The sequence below is a fragment of the Callospermophilus lateralis genome, chromosome 8, assembly GCF_048772815.1.
Source record: "Callospermophilus lateralis isolate mCalLat2 chromosome 8, mCalLat2.hap1, whole genome shotgun sequence".
Classification (NCBI taxonomy): domain Eukaryota; kingdom Metazoa; phylum Chordata; class Mammalia; order Rodentia; family Sciuridae; genus Callospermophilus; species Callospermophilus lateralis.
In genome coordinates, this window is record NC_135312.1 from 88,246,125 (window position 1) to 88,271,456 (window position 25,332).

General features: G+C 36.8%; 1 protein-coding gene across 1 annotated transcript in view; it reads right to left on the bottom strand.

Moving 5' to 3' along the window:
* Window positions 1-25,332, bottom strand: part of Arhgef38 (Rho guanine nucleotide exchange factor 38) — a 139,721-nt gene that overhangs the window by 78,497 nt on the left and 35,892 nt on the right. Inside the window, exon 3 of the mRNA XM_076865152.2 lies at window positions 7,370-7,493. Coding sequence (XP_076721267.2) covers window positions 7,370-7,493 — 124 coding nt within the window. The remainder of the gene's footprint in view (window positions 1-7,369; window positions 7,494-25,332) is intronic.

The window sequence follows — 25,332 nt, forward strand, 5'->3', positions numbered from 1 at the left end:
TACCAGCAAATAACAGAATTTCATTTTTTCTTAAAGCTGAGTAATATTCCATTGTGTATATGTACCACATTATCTTTATCCATTCATTGCTGATTGTCACCTAGGTTGGTTCTATAGCGTAGCTATTGTGAATTGAGCTGCTATAAACATTGATGTGATGGTATCACTATAGTATAATGATTTTAAGTCCTCTGGGTACATACCCAGGAGTGGGATAACTGGGTCAAATGGTGGTTTCATCCCAAGTTTTCTAAGGAATTTCCATACTTCTTTCCATAGTGCTTGGATCAATTTTCAGTCCCACCATCAATGTATGAATGAACCTTTTCCCCACATCCTTGTCAATATTTTTTGTTACTTGTATTCTTGATAATTGCCATTCTGACTGGAGTGAGATGAAATCTCAGTGTAGTTTTCATTTTTTTCATATATTTGTTGACTATATTTCTTCTTCTATGAGGTGTCTGTTCAGTTCCTTTGCCCATTTATTTGATTGGGTTATGTGTTTTTTGTGTGTGTTAAGTTTTTTTAGTTCTTTATATACCCTGGAGATTAATGCTGTATTTGAGGTTTAGGTGGCAAAGATTTTCTCTCATTCTGTAGAGAAGTCTTACCTATACTTTAGACCAACTAACATCTTCTTCAAGAATCCTTTCTTATTGGATGTGGTGGCACATGCCTGTAATCCCAGCAACTCAGGAGGCTGAGGCAGGAGGATTTCAAGTTCAAAGCTAAACTCAGCTACTTAACGAGGCCCTGTCTATTATATATATATATATATGTGTGTGTGTGTGTGTGTGTGTGTGTGTGTGTGTGTGTGTCTATGTATCTCAGGATGTAGCTCAGTGATAAAGCATCCCTGGTTCAATCTCTGGTACAAAAAAAAAAAAAAGGAATCCTTCCTTGATTTTCCATTACAAATGTTCTCTTTATAGTTAGTTACTTTTAAAGTTTTCTTTTTTTTTTTTTTTTTTTTGGTACTGGAGATTGAATTCAGAGGCACTCAACCACTGAGCCACACCCCCAGCCCTATTTTGCATTTTATTTAGAGACAGGGTCTGAGTTGCTTAGTGCCTCACTTTTGCTGAGGCTGGCTTTGAACTTGCCATCCTCTTGCCTCAGCCTCCTGAACCACTGAGATTACAGGCATGTGTCACTGAATCAAGCTAAACTACTTTTAAGGCAAATGGATAATCAGATAACTTGCTAAAAAAAAAAATTGGTGCACAGACCCTGAGAATAAACACATAGGAATAAAAAGAACAATAAAGAAAATGCATCAAGAAAGAAAGACTAATGGGACTGACTTTTGATGGGGTCTACTGAAGTGAATGTAAAGCTTGGAGTTGTGGCCATAGATATCTCCATGTATCTTGGAAAGTTTTCTTTAGTAACACCGGCACACTAAAGTAACTTTTGACTTGCCACTGACCCCATACCCACGTTAATATAGGATCAACAAACAGAGAAAGTCTTCCTGAGTAGGATGGCCACGATGACAGTTCCAGAGAAGACAAACTAGGGTCAAAAGCTCCACCACTATGTGTGAAGCAGGAGCTGAACACCTGATTGGAAAGAATGCAGAAGGCAGTCCTCAGATTCAAGAAAAGCATAAAACAGCAATAAATCTGGAGACAGCACTGTTTCCTTTATTCTCTGCTTGGAGAGAAACCACTCTCTCTTGAGAGTGCTCTTTGCTTGAGCCTTACTTTACTTTCACTTACAATAAAGTTCTCTTGCGTGGATTTTGGTATCCAGCTTTAAATTCTCTTTTGTTGGAACACAAGAACAGAGGTTTGGTGCACTAGCTCCCCACTCTCCTGTGACAGCTAGCCTGGTGCCTCGACTGAAATCAACAGCCATCTACAGGACAGATTTTTTTAATTCACCTTGTTCTTCTCCTAGCTTTGTCTGAGATGATGTCTAACTTAGCCTCTGATATCTCGCCTTTTTGCCCTGGACTTCTTTCTGTACACTTTCCTCTGTCAAAAGCTCTTTTGTATGTCACACCTGTGCTCTGTTTGTCTCATGTCATTGTATTTGTTCGGCTTTTCTGGCATTCAGTAACCACAGTGACAACCCACCCCACCCCACCCTGCTAACATGCAGACTTGCATGCTCTCTTGCTTTTTGTAGCATTTTTTCGGCAAGGCCACTACAGAGGCAACAAGATATCTCCACTGTAGTGGCTGTTGTCTATGGCATATGGCTGAATCTCCTCAGTAATGGGCATTATACCACCTTCTTAAAGACTATATCCAATATCTAGAGAGTGATTAGTTCACCATCTTTACCTACTTATAAATCATCTCACTGGACGCTTGTTAGCTTAAGATATCTCACAGCTAATAAGCCTTTTCTCAGCTGGTATTCTTTTTTCTTCAACAAAATGGTAGTTTTGTCCTTACTCTATAGTGACTCTGCATGGACAGTATGTCCCTTCACATCTATTATTCAAAGGAAAAGCTGAAAAATACTGTGACTTGCCCTTTTCTACATCACTTCTATGTTTCCAACATGATGACACAAAAGCCTCTGCTGCCCTCTTCTTTCCTATGCAACTCTTAAAATTCTACACAAAGGAATTAAAGGTCACATCCCCAAGTTATGTCAACTGGCTGACATAAAGTTACTAAAAATGTTTCTTAAATTGGATTACAAACTTTAGAGACAGAGGTTGAGTAAATAAGTCACAAGTTATAAAACTTGGACAGGCATGCTACACCAAATTCTCAGGAACCTTGCAGGAACACTTCATGGTTCTGAGTTTAAGGTATAGGAGGGATGCCTTCATGCATCCATCTCTCTTGGATGTCAATACTGCTGAAGGATTGACAGACTCTGGCTTTATTAGTTTTACAGATAGAAAATCAACTGCTGATATCAGCTACCACCCACTGTGTGTTACATCCCGAGACACTGGGACTATTTTGATCCAGAGACCCTTAAGAAGGAGAGACTGATTTTCACTTGTAATTTTTGCATGGCTTCAATATGAATTTGGGAATAAAGAGAAATAGCCCCTCAATGGGAGTCTAAACTATAATACTCTATCCCAATTAGATTCCTTTTGCAGAAAAGAAGGACTTCTTGTCAGAAGTCCCCTATGTATAGGTTTTCTTTTTTACTGGGCAATCAAAAAGATTTATGTGCTCAGTAGGACATTGGTGATTTCCTTATAGCAATTATGAGTCAAGACATTGTTGACCTAGGGGATCCCCCAAACTTTACCTTCCTCCCTCTCAACAGTGCATTTCACACTCATATCTGTCAAAACCTAACTCTCCCACTCTCCCTCTGTAGCCACCATCCCTTCCTACTGCTCTCACTCCTCCCATCCTGGTTTGACTCATCATAAGCCTATCTCCAGATTACGCCCATTACAAGAAAGAAATGGAGAATTTGGGTCAGATTACAGATTTTTCTATGCTAGATCTAAAACAAATCTAACAGGCTTTGGGGAAGTTTTCTTATGATCCTGATAAGTATATAGAAGGATTGCAACATTTAACCCAGGCTTTTGATCTAACCTGGAGAGATATAACAGTAATTTTGAGTCAAACTCTAACAGACACAGAGAGACATCTGGTGACAGAAGCTGCTGGGGCTTTGGGGGTTGACTTTGGGGTTGATTTTGGGGTATATATTTACTATATACCCTGTGGGTTCTTCAGCTGTTCCAGTTGAGTACCCTAATGGAATTATGATGAATCAACTGGCAGGTGGCATAGGGATCACATGATCATTTGTTTCATGGCAGAACTTAGAAACCTATTGATTACATGAAATTGACCACTATCTATCAGGAGTTACAGGAAAATCCCATGACTTTTCTAGAAAAAGTGAAGGAAGCCTTGGTAAAATCTACACCTTTAGGTCTTATGTCTCTTGAAGGCAACATATTTTAAAAGATAAATTCAATATTCAATCCATCTCAGATATTGGAAAGAAATGACAAAAATTGGCAATGGACCCTGGGGCTTCTCTTGATGATCTACTCCAGGTAGTCTCCCAGGTTCTTTTATAACTGAGACTGAAAGGAAACTTTGAGGAACCAGTTAAAGGAGAAAAAGAGAGGCAAAAGATGGGTGCAATTATTGGCTGCACTCATTTAGAGGGCACTCATTTCCTCTTCCATGGGGCCCTCATGCCCTTAAATATGTCTGTCATCAGGACACTGGAAGAAAAATTGCAGTATTTTTTTTTAAAGAGAGAGTGAGAGAGGGGGAGAGAGAGAGAGAGAGAGAGAGAGAGAGAGAGAGAGAGAGAGAGAGAATTTTAATATTTATTTTTTAGTTATCGGCGGACACAACATCTTTGTTTGTATGTGGTGCTGAGGATCCAACCTGGGCCGCACGCATGCCAGGCGAGCGCGCCACCGCCCGAGCCACATCCCCAGCCCCGAAAAATTGCAGTATTAAGGGCAGGCTTCCAAAGACTCCTTGCCATATATTTGGCAGGAGAGTCTTCTTGAAAGCTGATTTCCCTGAGGACAAAAGAGGCCTCACAGATCAGATATTCTTCAAATGATGGCCTAAGAATAAGGATACCTTCAGAATCAGGTAGTGCCCCCAAACAGTCAACATCAGTGGGGCAGAACTGAAGGTAAAATTGGAGGTAAGAAATGGGGCCATTCAATTCCTTTTGGATACCAACCCTACCTATATAGTGTTTTAACCTCTTTCCCTGAACACCTTTCTGCTTATTCCTGCTTGGTAGTGGAAATCAGTGAAATACCCAAGGTAAGACATTTTACTCATCTTTGTTGCAGTTGGGAAGATATAATATTCACTCATTCTTTTTTGGTAATGGCTGAATATCCCACTCCAATATTGGGTCATGATATCTTAACCAACTTAGGAGCTTGTCTGTTTTTCACTCAAGGCACTGTGTTCTTTTCTTTTGGTGTTGTCAGCAGTTGAGCAATCAGAACAATCGATTGACACAACCCTGTTGGGTTTCCCCCTACAAGGGAATGACTAGATAAATGACAATCTTTAATGATAGAACAAAAGGAGGAAACATATGCATTACAAACCACTACTCATGCAGATTTTAAATTATGGCCTGAAATAAGGTTTTGTCACACCCAACTCATGGAAAAAGCCTCACTTTCTAAACCAATTTTGCAAACATTAAGGCCCATTTGAGCCAATCCACTCTTCATCTTCCACTATCAATGCCAGAATATCAAAGATATAAGGATGGTTACTATCAAATTTGGGATGGATATATATGGCTTATGCACACCATAGGACAAAATCAGAAGGCCCCAATCTGTTGGGAAGAATGCAGTCACACTTATAAACGACTAATTCCATATGAGAGTTAGGATGAACACCAGAATCTCAATGTTAACATAGTATAATTTTACAGGCTGATGATTGGTTTGGGACTAACTGGTTCCTCAGGCCTGGAATTAGATGGCCAGCACCCAGTTGGACCATTGGATATGTGGTACAAACTCATGGCCCTAGATTCCTCCAGGCTGGAGGGGAAGATGTACTATTGGGTATTAAAGGATGCAAGGGAGGTGGGCCCCCAAAATAGGATAACCTACAAACCTCCCCAATCTCAAGCATAGACGGGGATGATCTGTTTCTCATTGGAATGATCATGTAGCTTCACTGTTTATCTCACAAATTGGTCTAGAGAATGTAATCTGACCATTTACATCCATGCAGCTCTCCATGACACTGAGAAAGGTGGCATTCATAAGAAAAGCTGTTTTACAAAACTGAGTGGCCTTGGATGTTCTCACAGTAGCTCAGGGTGGTACTTGTGCCATCATTCAGACAGAATGTTGTGTTTATATTCCCGACAACTCTGAACTCAAGTTCTCAAAGATTTGCACTTTCAAATAGATCCTGTGTCCTTCCTGGCCTTGCCATGAGGACAACTTTTAGTTCATGGTTTTATGGAACTTCCTTGTGGAGGAAATTGCTAGTATCTATAGTCATTCTCAAACTCACTGGTGTATTTGGACATTGCTGTGTCTATTTTTTTTCTATCAATCTTATTCTAATACTTAGGGTTTTTTTGTTTTTCTTGTAGGGCATCCGCCTCCCAAATTGTTTACAATATGTTTCTACTAAATCAGAGATTTACTGTGGTTTCCTGGATAGGTCTTACTCATAATCCAGACCATTTCACTGACAGAGAATACTTGGGATACCTACCCTATAGGCCTCTGCCCCTATTCAGCAGAAAGTAGCTAATGATCTGACTTCATTGCTAAAGTGAATTAGGGTCTCCAATCCTTGAGAGGGGGAAATCTTAAGTAGTAGTTACTAATAAACAGTGAAATGCAAGGTCATGGTTTTTCTTTAAATTACTTTTAAGGCAAATGGGTCATCATATAACTTGTAAAAAATAAAAATCAGGTGTACAGACATGTACATTTAAAAGTGGCCAATTTCATGCCACTTTTAAACTTTTATTTCTAGTAACAAAAAGGACATAGTCAATAAAAATATAAGTTGTATGTTTGTGTCTATGTCTGTATATTTCAAAGAAAGGATTCCATCAAACTGATGACAACAGTTATTTATGGCTTTGGAGAGGTGTATAAAGAGAACTTCCATCCTTACTTTAGTTACACTTCAAATGTTTTGCTGTTCTTGTATTGAGTGTATATTGTTTTATATTACTTATATTATAATTATTGAGTGTATATTGTTTATATTGTATATTATGTATGAAATAGAAAAGCGTTAGTTTTTTTAAGAAGAATTCTTAGTCTCAGATATACAAACCAAGAACTTCAAGGAATTTTTAGGAATGTCCAAGAAAGGGAAAGAATTAAAATCTGTCTCAAATTCACATGAGCTTGTAGTTGTTTTTAAAGATTTTACCAGAGTAAGAAAATGACTGTATCTAAGACTATTTGAGAATAAAAGGGAAAAGAATTGAAAAAACAGAAACCTGTGTAATTTTTTTTATAAATCTTATAAACTTCCCAAGTAAATGATTTACTATTTAAAAAACAATCAATTCATAAGCATAAGATTTGAAAACATTGTGGCTAAAACCAGTAAAGCTATTAAAAGATTTAATTCTTTAAGGATCAAGTAAGTGTTAGCCATAAAACAAAATGAAAGAACATCTGGAAGGCAAAGAGGTTGAAAGATTGGAAATTAAAAAGCAAATTGTATGCTTAGTGCTACTGAGGGACTTCAGCAAATGGATTTGAACCCATTTGAAAATAAATACAGAGTTTGTGTAATTACAATGAGCCTGAAGATGGATTTAGCATTTATATATCTCCTGGGAAGCTTTGTGAGTTAGCAACATAAAACCAAAGTACCGTGAGGTTATTAAAATATTACTTCCTGTTGTATCATAGAACCTGAGAAGAGAATAAACATACCGATTACTTGTGTGGCTGGTTCCACATCAGTTGTGGCCTCTTCCAACAAGGACAGCAGCTTGGCTGATATCTGATGCACAGATTCAATGTTGCTAAACAAACTCTCCACATCCAGCCTGTCGATCTGAAGAAACACAAATATTGAGTACCAGCTGATGGAAAGAAAAGCCTTCTATGTAGGATGCTTTCTCCTATAAACAGTAAGCATTAGATTTGCCAGTACATGCTACCTCCATTAACCATTTCTGTAAACATTTTGGATTCAGAATTTCTAGAATAGATGTGTAGTTTTTCATTCTGGAAATTGAGATGGTGGTCTATTATTTTTGTCTTTAAGTATGTAGAGTTGAGAGTACAGCTACATAGTCTGATAAAAACCAGAATGGGAAGAAAATTTAGTCCTAACTGGTATTCTTAATTAATGCCCTTTAGGAAGATATTTACCAGTGTGTATAAATTTAGAATATTTTGCTACTTTCAAAACAGAAGACAAATCTTACCCTTTTCAAGTAACTATGTTCAGAGCTATTTTTATACCATACATATTCTAAAAGTGATGAAAAATAGATGGGCTGGATTGCTTCTGGTTCTTTTCCTTAGAAATAAATGTGAATGGAAATATTCACCAAACATATACCATTTAAGGATTTATCATATTTGTAATTTCATGTACACCCTCAAAGCCATTCTTTCGATCAGTGTAATATTCCTAGATCTTATAGACAGTGCTTATAATAATGGATAATTATTAATTTATCCATTCTTTCATCAAACATTTCCTGAGCATCTTCTAGTTACTGAGAATTGGAATAGAAGGCAGACTCTGTCAAAGGTAGCAGCTGATTAGTAGTGGGACAGTCAACTATCCTGTGCCATCTCAGTGTGGTGAGATATATGCCTGATTTTGGTGGATCTGATTCAGAATTCATCCCTTGAGTCAGCTCTCCTTCCATGGTCAAATAGTGCTTATCCAGGGCATTACTGCACTGGTGCAGGCTCCACCAGGCACATCAGGGAACAGGAGTGGGTACTATTTACCCATAATACTTACCAATAAGTATTGTTCCTGAGGTCATCAGTGAACAACTTAGTCATCAATAATCGGGGAGTTCGGTTAAGGAAAAGGAGCTGATGAGCTAAGGGAAATTAGGAACAAGATGTATAAGATAAAATCAAGACCTGGAGGAATACTGGAGCTAAAGACCAACGACTTCAATCTCTTTCCCATGCTTTCAGAATAACTTTCTTAGGTATGCTAGGTCTGTTTGAGGGGAGGAAGTGTGAGAAATATGCTTACCTGTGAGAAACACACTCACTTAACCCAAACCCAAAGAATGGGCTCTGAGACACAGGTACAGCAAAAAAAAAAAAAAAAAAAAAGTGAAACTTTAATGACAATCTTGCAAGATCAGGTTTCCTGGTGGTCAGGGGCCCTCAGAATGGTTGCAATCAGCATTTTATCCCTAGTGCTAAAACATTCATCTCCCCTCCCTGATTCCTTATTGGCTCAGTACTATGGGATACGTAGTCTTCCCAAACGTCACTAGACTTTACTATATCCTATTGGGTTATTTAAAGAAATAAAGCTTTAGTTTTCCCCATCTCCCTTTGTTCTCTTGTGGTGGGAAGTTCTTCTGAGGGTGAATTTTGACATGTACACAGATCTTACTTCTTTATGTAAGTACTATTTCTTAACTGACAATTCCTATCTCTATTGGTCCATTACCCCACCTCCTGTTTGCCAAGGGGCTGTTCAGGCGTGTGGACTTTGGATCTGCCGCATCCATAGGCTGTGGTGCTATTGTGTAAGTTAACTGCTTGTAACTTTCCATTCAGTTCTATTTCCCCTATTGCTGACTTCTTTACACCCCAATTTTACTCTTATGGCTAAATACTGTATTCTGAAAATGGACCACCGAACTTTCTATTTCTCACAGAAGGAGTCTGTTGGTTTTTTTTTTTTTCCATTCCTTTTTTGACATTAGCCCATCTATTGCTCTTCATATTGGACACATATTATTTTGGTAAGGATATTTTGTCATTGAAATTAGAAGACTGACTTCAGATTCCACCTTTTAAAAACATGCAATTAGATCATGCTAAACACAGGTTTTTAACCATCTTGAAAAATTCCTCACTTTGCTATCATCAACCCTGTCTCAAAGATAGCTCCCAGTCTCATTTATAACCAAACCCATATGACTGTATGCAACAATTTATTTCAATGTTGGCTTGGAAAAACGTATTTTTTCACTATTTTAAGTATTCTAAAATTATCTGTATCTGCATAATTATCAATATATTATGATCATTGTTGACTCTTAGGGTTCTTACTTCATTGTCTCCCCAAATGTTTCTTCAACTAAACATTCACTTTCAAAGAAAAGAGCACATGTGTTTCTTTTGCCTGAAATGTAGGGATATTCAGCACTTCCAGTTTCTATTTTAGGAAGTATATCTAAAAATTATACAAAATATCTAAAGGCATATAATGGTAGTGACTCTTGTTAATTACCACTTATGAAATTGTCATTTAATGATAACTTGCTTGAATTTTAATTTAATGATAATCCTTAATTTAATGTTTAATGATAATTTATTATCAATTGTTCGGAAGTCACATATTTTTGCCTACCACTGATTTAACACACTAAAAGAATTGCCTTCTGGGTAGTAATTAAATTCACAAAGGTATAACTTTGCATAGGGCCATACGTTTTCCAAAACTTGTGTAGGAATCAAGTTTTTGTACATTGATTTGTTTTAAATGTACTGGCTCTTTATTTCTTCAAGTCACTTCTAAAATGATTCCTTCCAAGTGTGAAATTTTATCCCCTAATTTACTCACTTTATAAGGTAGAAGATTAAATGTGGTTTATATAATATATCCCTATTATTATTTCATTTTGTCGTGGACACTTTATTCTGTGGACTTGAAGTGCTTCATATTTATTATTTCACACATTACTCCAACTTCTCTGGAGAATGTGAACCAGTTTGAAGATAAGAAAACTAATGCAAAGCCAAAACAGGTATAATACTCAAAATTATGCAAGAAGCTCGACAGAGTTAGGACAGGAAATTGACCTTTTAGTTCTATTCCTTAATCCACTATCAGCACTACTTTGCCATCTCTATTTCAACTGTTTTGGTTTGTTGCTAATTTTCTTTCCAAGTTGTTATTTCCTCAAATTTATTACCCAAGGTCACTATTCTGCATATCTAATTTGGATTATAAATCCATTTAGCATGAATCTAAATTCTACATCCTATCTATAATCTTAGCTCAGTGCAAAAAATACTAAGTAACGAAAATTTAAGTTTTAATTCCATTTCTTCCTGAAGGACAGAAAGGATTAAAACATCAATTGGCCTGGTTTCAATCATATCACCATGGGCCCATGGGGATTCTGTGAATCATAAAATGAATTCATATCAAGTCACTGCTGTTCTGAGGAACAAACAAATGTCTGGTCCAAATAGGCTTTTAAAACTGACAGATGATTTTATGATTACCGACATAAATCAAGGAAACACACACATATATATTTATTAATCATTTATTAGAAATAAGCAATGCTCTAAGAGCTTAAAAGTTGAATTATATTTTAAGTGGATTAAAAGTTAGTTTTTGAAAAGGACTTAGTGTAAAAGTATACGCTATTCTAGGCCAAATTAATATATAGTAATTCAGACTTCACCAAAAAAAAAAAAATAATAATAAGGTCAGTGTTTACACTAAAAATTTAATTAGTTGCTTTATGAAAGTATTCATCATGAAATATACTGCAAATGACAAGTTTTCATTACATTTAAATAATGACTAGATTTTAAAATTAGGTGGCATGATGACTCCAGCTTTGTTCTTTTGCTTAGAATTGCTCTGGCTTTTCCAAGTCTTTGTAGTTTCCATAAAATTTCTAGGACTTTTTTTCTATCTCTTTGAAAAATGTCTTCAAATTTTTGATATAAATTGCATTGAATCTGTAGGTTGCTTCGGGTCATATGGACATTTTAATAAGATTATTTCCCAGTTCAAAAACACCTGATATCCTCCCATTTTTCTGAGATGACTTCAAATTTTTTCATCAATATTTTGATATAGAAAACTACTATAAAGCTATAGTACTCAAACCGGTATGGCACTGGCATAAAACTAGATGTAGAGATTAATGGAACAAAATAAAAACTCAGAAGTAAATCCACACACTTATGCTGCATTGATTTTCAGCGAAGGTGCCAAGGACACACAATGAGGAAAGGACAATCTCCTTAATAAATTGTGATGAGGAAACTGGCTGTCCACAAGCAGAAGAGTGAAAGTGGACCCTTTTCTAACACTACATACAAAAAATCAACTCAAAATGGATTAAAAATTTATACATAAGATCTAAAATGGTAAAACATTGGGGGAAAATCAGAGAAAAGCTCTGTGACATTGGTCTGAGTATTGATGCATAAATATATATTTTGGTACCAGAGGTTGAACCTAGAGGTGCTTAATCACTGAACCACATCCCCAGCCACTTTTTATTTTTTCATTTTGATACAGGGTCTTGCTAAGTGCTTAGAGCCTTGCCAAGTTGCTGAGTCTGGCTTTGAACTTGTGGTCTTCCTGCCTCAGCTTCTCAAGCCACTCTGATTACAAGTGTGCACCACTGTGCCTGACTGATATTAGATCCAAAAGCATAGACAACAAAAGTAAAAATCAACAAATGAGATTACCTCAAACTAAAAAGCTTCTTCACAACAAAGAAAATAATCATCACAGTAAAGAGACAATCTATGCAATGGAAGAATATATGTGCAAACCCTACCTCCTATAGGGGTTAATGTCCAAAATACACAAGGGCTCAACCATACCATATCACAGTAAGGAAAATGGACAAAAGACCTGAGTATATAACTCTTAAAAGAAAACATTCATGTCCAATAAGAATATGAAAAAATGCTCAATATAAATCATCAGGAAAACACAAATTAAAAATACAATAAAATAGTACTTCACACCTGTTAGAATTTCTATTATCAAAAAGACAAGGATGTGATGAAAAGAATATCTTTGTACTTCGAAGGTCAAAGTGTAAATTAGTGTAGCCATTGTAGAGAACGGTAGGGAGATTTATCAAAAATTAAAAATAGAACGCTCTATGATCTAAATTCCTCTACTGAATCAATATCCAAAGAAACTGAAATAAGAATGTCAAAGAAACATCTGTACTCTCATGTTTATAGTAGCATTATTCACAATAGCCAAGATATGTAGTCACCCTAACTGTCAATCTGGATGAATGAATAGAGAAAACATGGTACAGAATTTTATTCAACCTGTAAAAAGAAGAAAATCCTGCTATTTTGACAACATTGATGAACTTGGAAGACATTATTTTAAGTAAAATAAGCCAGATACAGAAAACAAATACTGCATGAATCTCACTTATATGTGGAATATAAAGCAATCAAATTATAGAAACAGAGAGTAAAATGATAATTACCAGATGCCGAAGCCTGGAAGCCTTCAAGGAAATGTTGGTAAAAAGCAAAATTTTAGTTAGATAGGAGGAATACATTCAAGAGATCTATTGTACATTACAGTAACTGAAGTTAATATATTGTATACTTGAAAATTGCTGAGAGTAGATTTTAAGTGTTTTCACTACAAGTACAAAGAAGATAAATAGGTGAGGTAATACATAAGCTAAATTGCTTGATTTATGAATTTCACAATGTATGCATATATCAAAACATCATGTGTTCTACTATAAATATATTCTATTTTTCCTTGTCAATTAAAATGTAAATTTTTGAATCACCGACTTTATAGTAATATGTGTGCAAAAATTCCTGGATATAAAAGTATAAGCAAGGGAAAACATACTCATAAAATTACATTAATTTAAAGATATAATCCTTGGTACAAAATTATTTTGTCCTCCATGAGAATCTTACTTGAATTTTCCTACTTTTATATCCCATCCTAAAGTTTTTGGTTAGCTCAAAAATGCTTTGCCTTTATGTAACTTTCAAACATTCTACCCACCTGAAATGGAATCAGGTAATAATAGTGTTTGTCCAGGAGTTTTGCCCAACTTTGTCCCTTCTTTTGCATTTTTGGGGGCGGGGGGCATGGCTTTTTATCTTTATCTGATTCTGTCAGAATTTTAGTCACAGTGCCTGGCTCTCTTCCCCATTCCCTACAGAGGTGGGCATGGGACCTAGCTAACTGATCCATGCATCCTGAACTGTCCAATTAGTAATTAGTCTAAGATGAGCAGATTCCCAGGCAGAAGCAATAAAAATCTTCACTTTTAATAAAGGTTACATAGGGCCTGGGCTGTAATCCTAAATCTGTGCTGTGTTCTGAATGATTGTGTGTCCCCGCCCACCCCTGCCTTGAATTCATATGTTAAAATCCTACTCCCACACTCCTACCCCCTACAAGGCAATAGTACTGGGTGGGTGGGACTTTGGGTGGTCATTAAGTTGTAGGTGCAGAGTTCTCATGACCCTTATAAAAGAGACCTGAGAAAAAACCTTTTGCACCTCTTGCCATGTAAGGTTATGGCTAAAAGAGAGTTTCCTAGAAGTGGCCCATCCCCAGACATTGAATCTACTGGCACCTTAATCCTGGACTTCCCAAGCTTGCAGGATGGTGATAAATAAATTTCTGTTGTTTAAGCTATCTGGTTTATAGCATTTAGTTATAAGAGTCCAAAAGAACAAGTCAGTATGTAAGTTTTTGTCTTCAGTAGTCATCTTTATGTAGAACTTGATTATTATAAAGTGAACACAGAGGAAAGCTAAGCCTGATGACATTGCAGTAAGCCCCTGGATCTAGACTTGCCTAGAGAAAAACATTCATATTACATAAGCCAATAAATTGCATTTTTAATTTAATCTAGTTTGAATTTTGTTACCTACAACCAAAGAAGATTAATACACTTTAAATTCTAGCCAAAATCTTACTTCTTCCAGGAAATATTTTCTGCTGTTTTGTTAGAATTAAACGCTCCCTCTCCCACCCATTCATAACTCTTTTAAAATTATTATTTTAATTATACAAATTTATGTGGTACCATGTAATAATTTGATGTTTGTATCCAATGCATAATGAACAATTCAGGAAATATAGTTAATATTTCCATCTCCTGAAGCATTTTTTTTTCAAAATTTTTGATCAATATGTGACAATTTGTATTTTAGAACATTCATGGAGCACAGTATAATACTTCGATACAGGTATACTGTATATACCAAATAGGGGTAATTGACATCCACCTCCTTATCATTGCTTTGTGCTTGGAGACTTTGAACTCCTTTCTTCTAGCTACTCATAAAATATATAATGGGTATTGTGAACTGTAGTGCCCCCACTGTCTGTAGAACCCTAGAACTTATTACTTCTATCTGTGTCTAGGTACTCATTAACCAACCTTCCATTACTCCTTTCGTTCATTTACTCTAGTAAACACTTTTATTCAATCAACACCTTTTTAAACATCCACATATGAGAAAACATGCAGAATTTGTCTTTCTATGTCTTGTTTTACTTAACATAAAGTCTTCCAGTTTCATTCATTTTTCTGCAAATGATGGGATCGCATTATTTTATAACTGAAAATTTTCCATTGTGTGTGTTTGTGTGTATTACATTTTCTTTATACCATTCCTCCACTGATAGGCATCTAGATTGATTCTACATCCTAGCTTTGTGAAAAGTGTGGCAACAGACATAGGTGTGCAAGTGTCTGTTTGATATGCTGCTCTCCTTTCCTTTGGATATATACCCAGAAGTGGGATAGCTGCATCATTTAACAGATCAATTTTTAATTTCTTGTGGAGCTTTCATATTGTTCTCCATACTGGCTGTACTAATTTATATTTTCACCAAAACTGTAAGAGAGTTCTCTTTCACTGCCTTATTCTTACCAACAGTTGGTGTTTTTTGTCTTTTTGATAATGACTATTCTAACTAGGGTGAGAGGACATCTCATTGTGATTTTGATTTGCATTTCTCTGATGGCTGATAAAGTTGGGTATTTTTTTATAAATTTGCTGGCTATTTGAATTTCTTCTTTTGAGAAATATTTACTCATATCCTTTGCCCATTTTACAATTGGATTATTTGATTTTTAAATTGCTTACATATTCTGGACATTAATCTCTTGTCAAATGGACAATTTGTAATTTTTTTTTCATTTTGTAGGGTGCCTCTTAACTGTTGATTGTTTCCTTTGCTCTTACAAAAGTCTTGTTCTGTGTTATTCACTGCTTTTATTGAACTCCATTTTATAGGGACTGGGGATATAGCTCAGTTGGTAGAGTGCTTGCCTCACATGCACAAGGCCCTGGGTTCAATCCCCAGCACCACAAAATAAAATTATATATATAATATATATCATATGATATATATTATTTATATAACATACATAAGGGATACTTACTAATTCATCTTTCTCTCTATTAGAATTGTGAGTTCATCTATATGATTTATTTTGATATCCTATGGTATCTAATAGAATCCTAGGCATGTACGTAATTAATAAAATTTGACAATTTGAACTGAATTGAATTTCTACAATTTAAATAATCTATTTACTTTTGTGGGAACCATTAATAAATCTTTTAAAAAATATGACCATTTCACAGAGCTCTGCATAATAGGCAAAGATCTAAAGTAGCTTTAAATAATCAAAATGACCTAATTTGCTTGTTCAAACTATCATAATAAGTGAATATATTATAGTTTCCCACTTGATTTTGTGTACAAATTTCAGTTCTTAGTTTGGCCAATTAGTGTACCTGGCAAATTTGCTGACAGAGCCAATCCTCATCCTTAGCTTACACTTGACAAGATCCTGTTTATGGTTTTCCGTTTAACAATAAACAGTTGACTGGGTGACTCAGCTTAAATCAACTTACAGGGAGGAATAATCAAACATCCTTAGGTGTCAAGCAAACTCCAAACACTAATACCTTTAAAAATGAACATTGAAGTCTGGGAACAAACTCTAAAAAAATTCAACTACTATCATAAGAGCAGTTCCTGTTCATTGTAGAAAATCGAGGATGGATAGATACAAGAGAGTAAAAAAGAAAATGCAATCACCCATAATTCACACAGTGGTAAGTACTGATGATACTTCCAGGTGTATTCTTCCAGATTGTTCCCCCACCCAGTATGTGCATGTTACATACTTCAAATAGAATTTAAATTTTTTTAAATTTAACACGCACATCTTTTCATGACATTAATTTAGTTCCACCACTATTAATATGAACATTATGTGGAAATATGGTCTTCTTAACTAGTCACTAAATCTGTGAAATCTAAACAGATTGCCTTTTATATTATTACAAACAGCTAGTTCCTTGATTATTTCTTTATGATAATTTCATAAGTATAATGATTGAGCTAAAGTTATTAATATTTTTAAGAATTTAAACAAGTTTGGGCAATTCATAAACATTGTTTTCTTCTAACAACCAGTGGATTAAAAACCCTTAGCTGGATATTACTAGCCTTATTTTGGAAATACATTTTAAAAGCCCCTAATTTCATGACCAAAATCACAACACTTAAAATCTCTACTATATATACATGACTTTTATAAAATAATTATAGAAGACAGAAATAAATAAGCAGCATTGCTTTTGAGGAACATGGCAATTACCAAGAATCAAATGCTCCTCTGGAAATTGTTTCTAGAAAAGAGTTAAAATTTTCTATTTTGGGGTGGATTGGTAATAAATGCAGATCCAAATAGGACCCAGTCTGGACTCTCTGCACTTACTCTGGTGATGAATATTATAATTCAATAGGGAAAATTCACTGTGGACATGATTTGAAGTGGTTGGACAAAACCTTGGTCCTATCTATTCTTTTATACCACAGCTCCATGCACAACATTGTGGTGAGACCTGGGTGTATTCCCTAAATTAGGTCACTCCATTAATAATGCAGAAACTGTCAAAGCCCAATGATAAGGAGACTGTAACAAGTAAGGAGGAAGAAAGCTGGAGATTTATAAAATATACACTTAAGAAGCAGAGACCCAATAGGGACCTTCAGAGAGGAAAAAACTAGACCTTGTTTTATTTTTTAGTGTAGAAACTGAGAAGGGGAATGCTTGGGAGGCAGAAATTGCAGCAAGAAGAAAAAGAGGATGTTGGCAGAAAGCCCTGGCAACCACTGGGCTTAGATAATTATCTAATTACCATGGCATTTACTGAGACAGTTGGCTTCTAGATTACAACGCTTTTCGGGGTAAACTAGCCATTATTTCATCAGGTTTCTCAAAACTGCAGATTTGTATGTGTGACACTTCCTACTGTGAAACTAGATTCCAAACTGGATAATTAAAGTCAAACTACAAGTTGAATCAATATCACAGCTAGACAGAGAGTTTTTTTTTTAACCAATCTTGCAGTTAAATAGCCAAGTTACCAGATAACTGCTCAGAAACATTCCAGGCCAGAAGATAATAGTGTAAACAAACCTACACCAGTTCAGAGATGTCAGCTCCTTTGCAGAAAGAAGGGTTGTTGCCCTGAAAGGAAGTATGTGTAGAAGAGAAGAGTCAATGGAGGTGAAGAAAGGCCAGAACAGAGACTGGTCAAACTCGAGAATTCCCTGAGTTTTGAAGTCCATCCCGGCTTGTTCAGACTAATAATTGAAAAGTAAGATCCTTGCACTGATATTCCTGGATGAAAAGTAGGTGGTTGACAGGTCCCTTTCTGCCTTTATTGCTCTTAGGAAAAAAAAAAAAAAAAACTTAGTTGGTGGTGATTTGGAATGGTTATTTGGTCTGCAGGTTTGCCATCGTTTCCTATTTTGAATTTTGAATTGAATTATGAAATGCTAATATAAAATGCTCAGAGACTATACAGTACTGCTAGGAATAACCCTTCTGATCTGAAGGGCCAGTACATTTTTGTGATCCTTTCAGAAATTCTGAAAACAAAAGTGTTGAAAAAACACTGAGGTTATATGGTTAAAATATAAAATAAAATAAATTGGAAATTATAAGAAAAATACACACATTATGTATGCCCCAAGTTAGCCAAAAATTATTTGTAAAGGCTTCTGGCTGGTCATGATGAACAAAGGAAACATTCTGTGCTTGATCACCTGAGTACTCTCGAGTGTGTGTGTGTGTGTGTGTGTGTATGTGTGTGTGTGGTCTTCTGCACATATACTCAAATGGAGAGCTTATAACAGTACTCTTAATATTTTCAAGATATTCTTCAGACCTACTATCTTTAGGCCTACTCTCTGATATGAAGAGTGATTTAGCTCAACACTACTTTTCCTCCCACATATAGTAATAGAGTAACAAAGTTCTAATTTCCAATAATACTAGCAAAGACTACAGGAGTCCTGGACTCATTACAAATAATTTTGAAAAGTTAGAAAAAGATTTTGTAAAATTTTAAAAAGTAAAAGAAAAATTTCCTTAAGAGATTGACGAAGTAAGAAAAGAAGAGTATGAATGAATTTGAAAAAAAGATGTGGTGGGCAGGTGAGAGATGGTAACTTGGTGAGAGCAAATATCTTAAAGACTGTAAGTTCTGGAGTTTCCAGGATTGGCCATTTAGTCACTAGCATTCCCACACACTCTCCTGCAGGGAATCTCACATATTTGAGCACTGTGATCACTCTCTGGAGGTGAGTCATGACCATTTAAAACATTCAGTGGATTTCCGGGCTCCTGGTATAGGAACTCTGTGTGGTCTTGTCTTTGCTTACATTTTCTGCTTTTCTGTGAACTTGGCACTCCAGGAACTGATCTCAGGCTGGTCCATGTGATATTTCCTTTCCCAGGTGGTCTTCTCAGAATCCAATGATAGTAAACATAATAGAAGGTAAAAATCACACATTTCCTGCTCAACTGAGGCATTGATTCCTCAGCTGTCAAATACCAAATTGATATGGTTTGCCAAATACAAAACTTAGGAGATGTCATTGGACTGTTTCAGAATCACTTGTGTCGGCCACAAGCCTGAGAAATCTAAAAGAGGCAGTGGTGGTAGAAAGGAGCTGGCTCAGTTGGGTTGAATGCATACTCTGACACGTTTTCAAGGCAAGGGCTACAGGGATGGGACGTGGACCCTGTGAGGGAATGAGCAGTAGTGAGCTCATCTGAGATATGGCCTACAGGACTAAAAGGGAAGAGCTGGGAGGTACCTTCTGGATGCCTGAGGACTGAGGAAAGAGATGCAGTCAAGTCATCTTCAGGACAGAGCTTCCACCCTCAGAATGGAAATTTGCAGAAAGAGGTCAGGAGAACACGTATAAGGGAGCACATTATTACATCTGGCAGGTCCAAAGAATGTGAAGCCAGTCTATGATGCCTCGCTCCTTGGTCTTTTGGCTGAGATCAAGTGCAGTCTATAATGGCACCCGTTCAGGTAGACCTTTCCCCTTTCTTATCTCTCCGTTCCCATCCTCCCATGGGATCAGAAGCTGGTTAATAAGCTAGCTGTAGCACCAGGAGGACAAATTGGGAGGAAGCCACCCATACTTCCCTCTTCCCCTTCAGTTTCCAGGAAGAGAAGGCCTGGTCTGAGGGACAGTCAGTGTTCAAGTCACAGCTCAAAGTAATATCTGGGACTGGCTTTCTAATTTCTGAGGCAGGATTTTGCACTGTGTGCACTTCAAAGATTTGGTGAGAGATAAATATAAAATTACCTTTTGATTGAACCTCAAGTCATCTTTGTTCAGCACACAGGTTTCAATCATATTTCAAGAATTCTGCTGTATTTCTTATCTTTTATTCCATTCATTCCTTACAAAATACTGTTATATCTACTTCTTCCAATGAAGAATCAAAGCTCAGAGAAGTTAAAAACATTTGACCCAAATCACATAGTTGTGGTTCATAGAGCCAAAAGGAGTAAGACTGTCTGTCATGAACATTCTAGAATTTAATTAACACCCCAGGCCATTAAGTCTCTGTTTTGATGGGCTAACTTGGAGTGTTCCCTCAATAGTCAGGGAACATCTCCTCCAAAAAGCCTGTCATAATCATGTACACAAGGCTAAGTAAGGTCTCTGCCCCCACAACCAGCATGTATCTCTATCAATGTAGTCGATCACAATATTGTGAAATTATTCATGTGCATGTCTGGCTCTCCCACTTGACTATAAAGTGTGAACACTAGCTGCTGTGTTGTACACATCTCAGTTTCTCTAGTGTTTAGCATTTAGCGCCTTTGCTATAAAGATACAGTGAGAAAGATTACCGAAGATAAAAAAGGTAAGTGAATGGTTGTTAGGCTAAGTACTCATGTGGGTTTCACCACACTACAAGGCATCATGATTAAGCCTCAGGCTTTGGAGTCTGGCTTCTTAATTTTTAATCTTATTCTGCCACATTTGGGTAAATTACTTAACTGCCAAGCACCAAGAATTTCTCATTTATAGAGACACCTATTTCATGGGTTGTTGGGAGGAATATATGAACTAATATAGATAAGATGTTTAGAATAGAGGCAGTACATAATAAGAATCCAATAGATTTTAGCTATTGTTTTTATTAGAAAGAAGACTATGGAATGAATTTTAACCAAACTGCTAGCTGAAACAGGCTGCCCTCCAAACCAGACAAGAATGTTCCAAATGTTCATTGATTTGTAAAAATGGACCTCCCAGTGTGTTCATCCAGAACCAGGCAGGATTTTCCCACTAGAGAGTTTACATGTGCTCCTCATATTACTCTGAATCCTGAGTGTCACACAGGAAAAAAAGAAGCAGTTATGAGATTTAATTTGGGGAAGCAGAGCCAGTCACTGAAACATCTTAATAACTTCTCACTTCCCTCTTTTGGGCAACTACATGTTTGTTAATCACATAATTGTGGATCATAGAGTCAAAGGAGTAAGGCTGTCTGACATGAGCATTCTAGAATTTAATTAACACCCAAGGCCATTAAGTCTGTTTTGATGGGCTAACTTGGAGTGTTCCCTCAATAGTCAGGGAACATCTCCTCCAAAAAGCCTGTCATAATCTAACCTAAAGGTACTCCAGCCCACAGTTTTTAATTTGCCTGAGTTCTAGAAGAGGCTTAAAATTCAGCTGCCTGATTTTGCTGAGTACACTCAGAATGATGGAAACAAGTCTGAGCCCTGAGTGGGGGCAGATGTTTGAGTCGCCATGTATTACCTGTACTACCAGATTGCAGACTCCAAATTCTAAAGTCAACACAGGCTCTCCTCTGTTGCCCCTGCCTCTGATATTGATAGATGAATCACACTATCTACAACATTCCGTTAGCCTCTTTTTGGTCAGTCCCTAAAACTCTGTCAGGCTCCACTTTGTGTCTCTGAAAAGGCTTTTAAACTCATCTTCATTCCCCCTAATCCCTAATCTGTTTACCTGATACTTACAGATTTGTCTTCATAAAAACTAAGTCTAATTTAAAACACAATTATAAATCCTTCTGTTTTAAAATATTTATCCTCCCAGTTACCTACAGAAAATACCTCAAGTTCTTCAGCCTGGCAGTTTGGTAAGACCAAGACCTGTCTTATCTTTCTTCCATTATTTTTATTTTTATAAGAATTATCTACTCCAACAAACAAATTGTTTTCAAACTTGCCTAACCTAGAACTTTGCTCTTGTGGTCTCCCCATGGGGCTACTCTGCTGACCCTGCCTTTGCCCATGATGTGCCTTCTCAGGACAGATACATTCTTTTTCCAGAACTTCCTTGACTACCCATCCAGCCTGAAGTTAGTCCAGTCATTGATTTTTTTTAAGTCAATAAGCCATGAAGTCATCTTGGGGAAGAGCATTCAAGAAAAAGAAAACAGCAAGAGCAAAGCACTTTAATGCAGGAAGGCTCGTGGATGGAACAGTGGAGAGGCCAGAAGGGAGCGATAGATGGGGTCAGAGATGAGCTGTGAGTAACTGAGCGACATGATCTGTCTGATATTTTAAAACATCACTCTGGCCGCTTGGTTAAGATAAGGGCAGAGAAGAAAGATGTGTTACAAGGTAATTTTAAGGCTCTAGGTGGTCATGGAAGGATGAAAGTAATAAAGAAGTGAAACATCAGGCTAGGGACATAGCTCAATTGGTAAAGTGCTTGCCTTGCATGCACAAGACCCTGGGTTCAATCCTCAGCACCACAAAAAAAAAAAAAAAAAAAAGAGAGAGAGAGAGAGAGACATGGGAGACATGGTCTAATTCTGGACAACTTAAAAGCAGAACTTGTACCATTTGATGGAGGACCTGTTTATTATTCCAGGATTTTTTGACTGAGCAACTAGAAGAATGGAGCTGCCGTTGACTGACATGAGATACACTGTATGGGGAGTGTTTTAGTCCATTTTGTGTTGCTATATCATAATACCTGAGACTGGATAATGGATAAATAACAGAGATTTCTTTATTACAGTTCTGGAATGTGAAAGGTCCAGGGTTGAGGGGCTTACATCTAGCCAGAGCATTCTTGTGTCATCCCAAGAGAGGGCCAAACCTCTTTTATTATAAACCCGCTCTCATAACAACTAACACACTCCCACCATAAAAGCATTACTTCCATCATGATCCAAGCACTGATCACCTCTCATTAGGCCACACTTTCCAAAACTATGGCACTGAGGGTTCAGTTTCTAACGTATGACCTTTAGGATACATTTTCACACTGAAGCAGGGAATAAATTTTAAAGAAAAGATGAGAAGCTCCATTTTGAACATGTTCAATTTGAGGTCCCTTGCAGTCAACCAAGTAGAGATTTGAGTGGGAAGTTAGGTAAGCAGGGGAAACATCTAGGCTGCAGTTAACAATGTGCCAATCATCAGCATGCAGACGTAAAGCCATGGACCCAGATCAGAGACCCAACAAAGTAAATGAAACGAAAGAAGGCCACGGCCTAAGCCCTGAACCACGTCAGTTTTCAGAGAGAAGAGGATCCATCAGTGAAGGAGGTAGAAAAGGGGCACTTAGAATGGGTCGGGGAGCCAGCAGAACCTGGAGTACTGAAAGTCAGAAAATGGGAGTGTTCCTACCAAGTGCTGCTGACAGGTCATGGAAGTGGCTGCCTGCTTCTGCTAATGTCTAAAGCAATTACTTGCTGCATATCTAATTAGCCTAACTAATCGTGAACTGCCTTCTGTCATGATCACTTCTAATATCCTCTTGAAATAAATTGTTAATTGTTATTTGTGCTTCTATGTGTTTATGAGTCATTTTCTTGACCAGATTATAAACTCTTCCAGGGCAGGACTAGGAAATAAATTTCCTTGATTCCCAAGCAGAACTCAGCAGCAGGCCTTGCTTGCAGTACACATTTGACAAACATTTAACCTTTTAATTTGCATATTCAACTAAAGTATTACGTTCTCCATGAAATATTACCCAGTTAATCTGTCTGCAAGTGATCTGTCCCTTCTCTGAACTCCAATTGCCCTTATTAGTTGCACTTACCAATGACTACTTTGCACTACAAGTTATCTTTTTATAGCTATAAGAGGCTTATCACTTCTAACTAGGAGTTCTTGACTTTTTTATTTTATTTTATTTAGTTCTTGACTTTTTAATGGTAAGGAAAGTGTTTCATTGGTCTCTGCATACTCCAAATGACCTTTAACTAATTAATTAATTAATTAGCTCATGTAATCATCAGCTTTGTATGTGTTTAAAGTGCTTTAAATAGATTCTTATCAATAAATATTTTCTTCCCCAATTTGTGCTTCCTTTCTGATCCACTATTATTCTTTTTAGAAAATTATACATTAAAGTTTATCTGTTCCTAGTCAAGAGTTATTCATTGGAGACCAGGATTAGAACCCTGTACTGATATACACGGCTCCATTAATCTATGCCCTAGTAAAGCTGCCTCAACTTTGCCTGCATTTCATTAGGGAAGTTTCTGACATCATTGTAATAACCACAGACACTGAAACATTGTCGCTTATCCTTCACAAGTACAAGCATATTAAAATAGATTATGCATCTCAGTTCAGAAAGGCGAAGTGATGAGCGCAAGACCATTGTATCAGGTGCAAGGGACCACACTCCCGGATATTCAAACACATCTGCATGTCATATCTCTCTTTTTCAATTCTGAACATTCTAGCCTTAGCCCTGAACTGGGAAATACCTTCATTTATCTTCTTACTCAGCACAGAAAGTTCAGATCTGTATGAAGATTATAATAATTAGAGAAAACTGAAGCTTTCCTGAAATGAAGTTTAGGAGATGCTTATAAATGTAACAACGGGGAGGAGGGTTCCTGTCAGAAAGCTATAATAAAAGAAAAAAAAAAATTCCCTCATTTTCGTAGGCTGAGGTTTTCTGAACAAGAAGAGATAAGGGATTTCCTTCCCATAAAAAGAAGTTTCACATAGTAGAATATAGATATATCAGTTTCACACTCAACTGACTCTGGACTTGATCTGACAGCAAACTAAGCCTGTGTCTTCCAGGATGATGACACTGAAACATCCCTCCTGGGGAAAATGGGGAAGTGAGGGAAGCTCCATGACTCAGTGTCAGGACCCAGGAGAGGCCAGTTGGACACGTCTCAGTGCAGGCACCTTGCGGTCAGCAGCAACGCTTACTTGTATGATTTTTGAGTTTGATATCTCACAGCAATAATCTTCTCTAATACACAGGAACTTCCCTTACTAGCAAAGTTATTTAAAAGTAAGGAAAACTTCATTGAGGTTCGTGGAATGGATTCAAACCAAAAAGCTTCTTCTCAGCAAAGGAAAAATCAAAATGTGGAGAGCCTACAGAATGGGAGAACATCTTTACCACATGCCCCTTAGATAGAGCACTAATCTCCAGGTATATACAAAGAACTAAAAGAAAAAACTCATCACCAAATAAGCTAATATCCCAATCACTAAATGAACTAAGAAACTAAACAAAGAAGGAGAAATATGATCAACAAATACATGAAAAATGTTCAACATCTCTAGCAATTAGAGAAATGCAAACCAAAAATAAGATT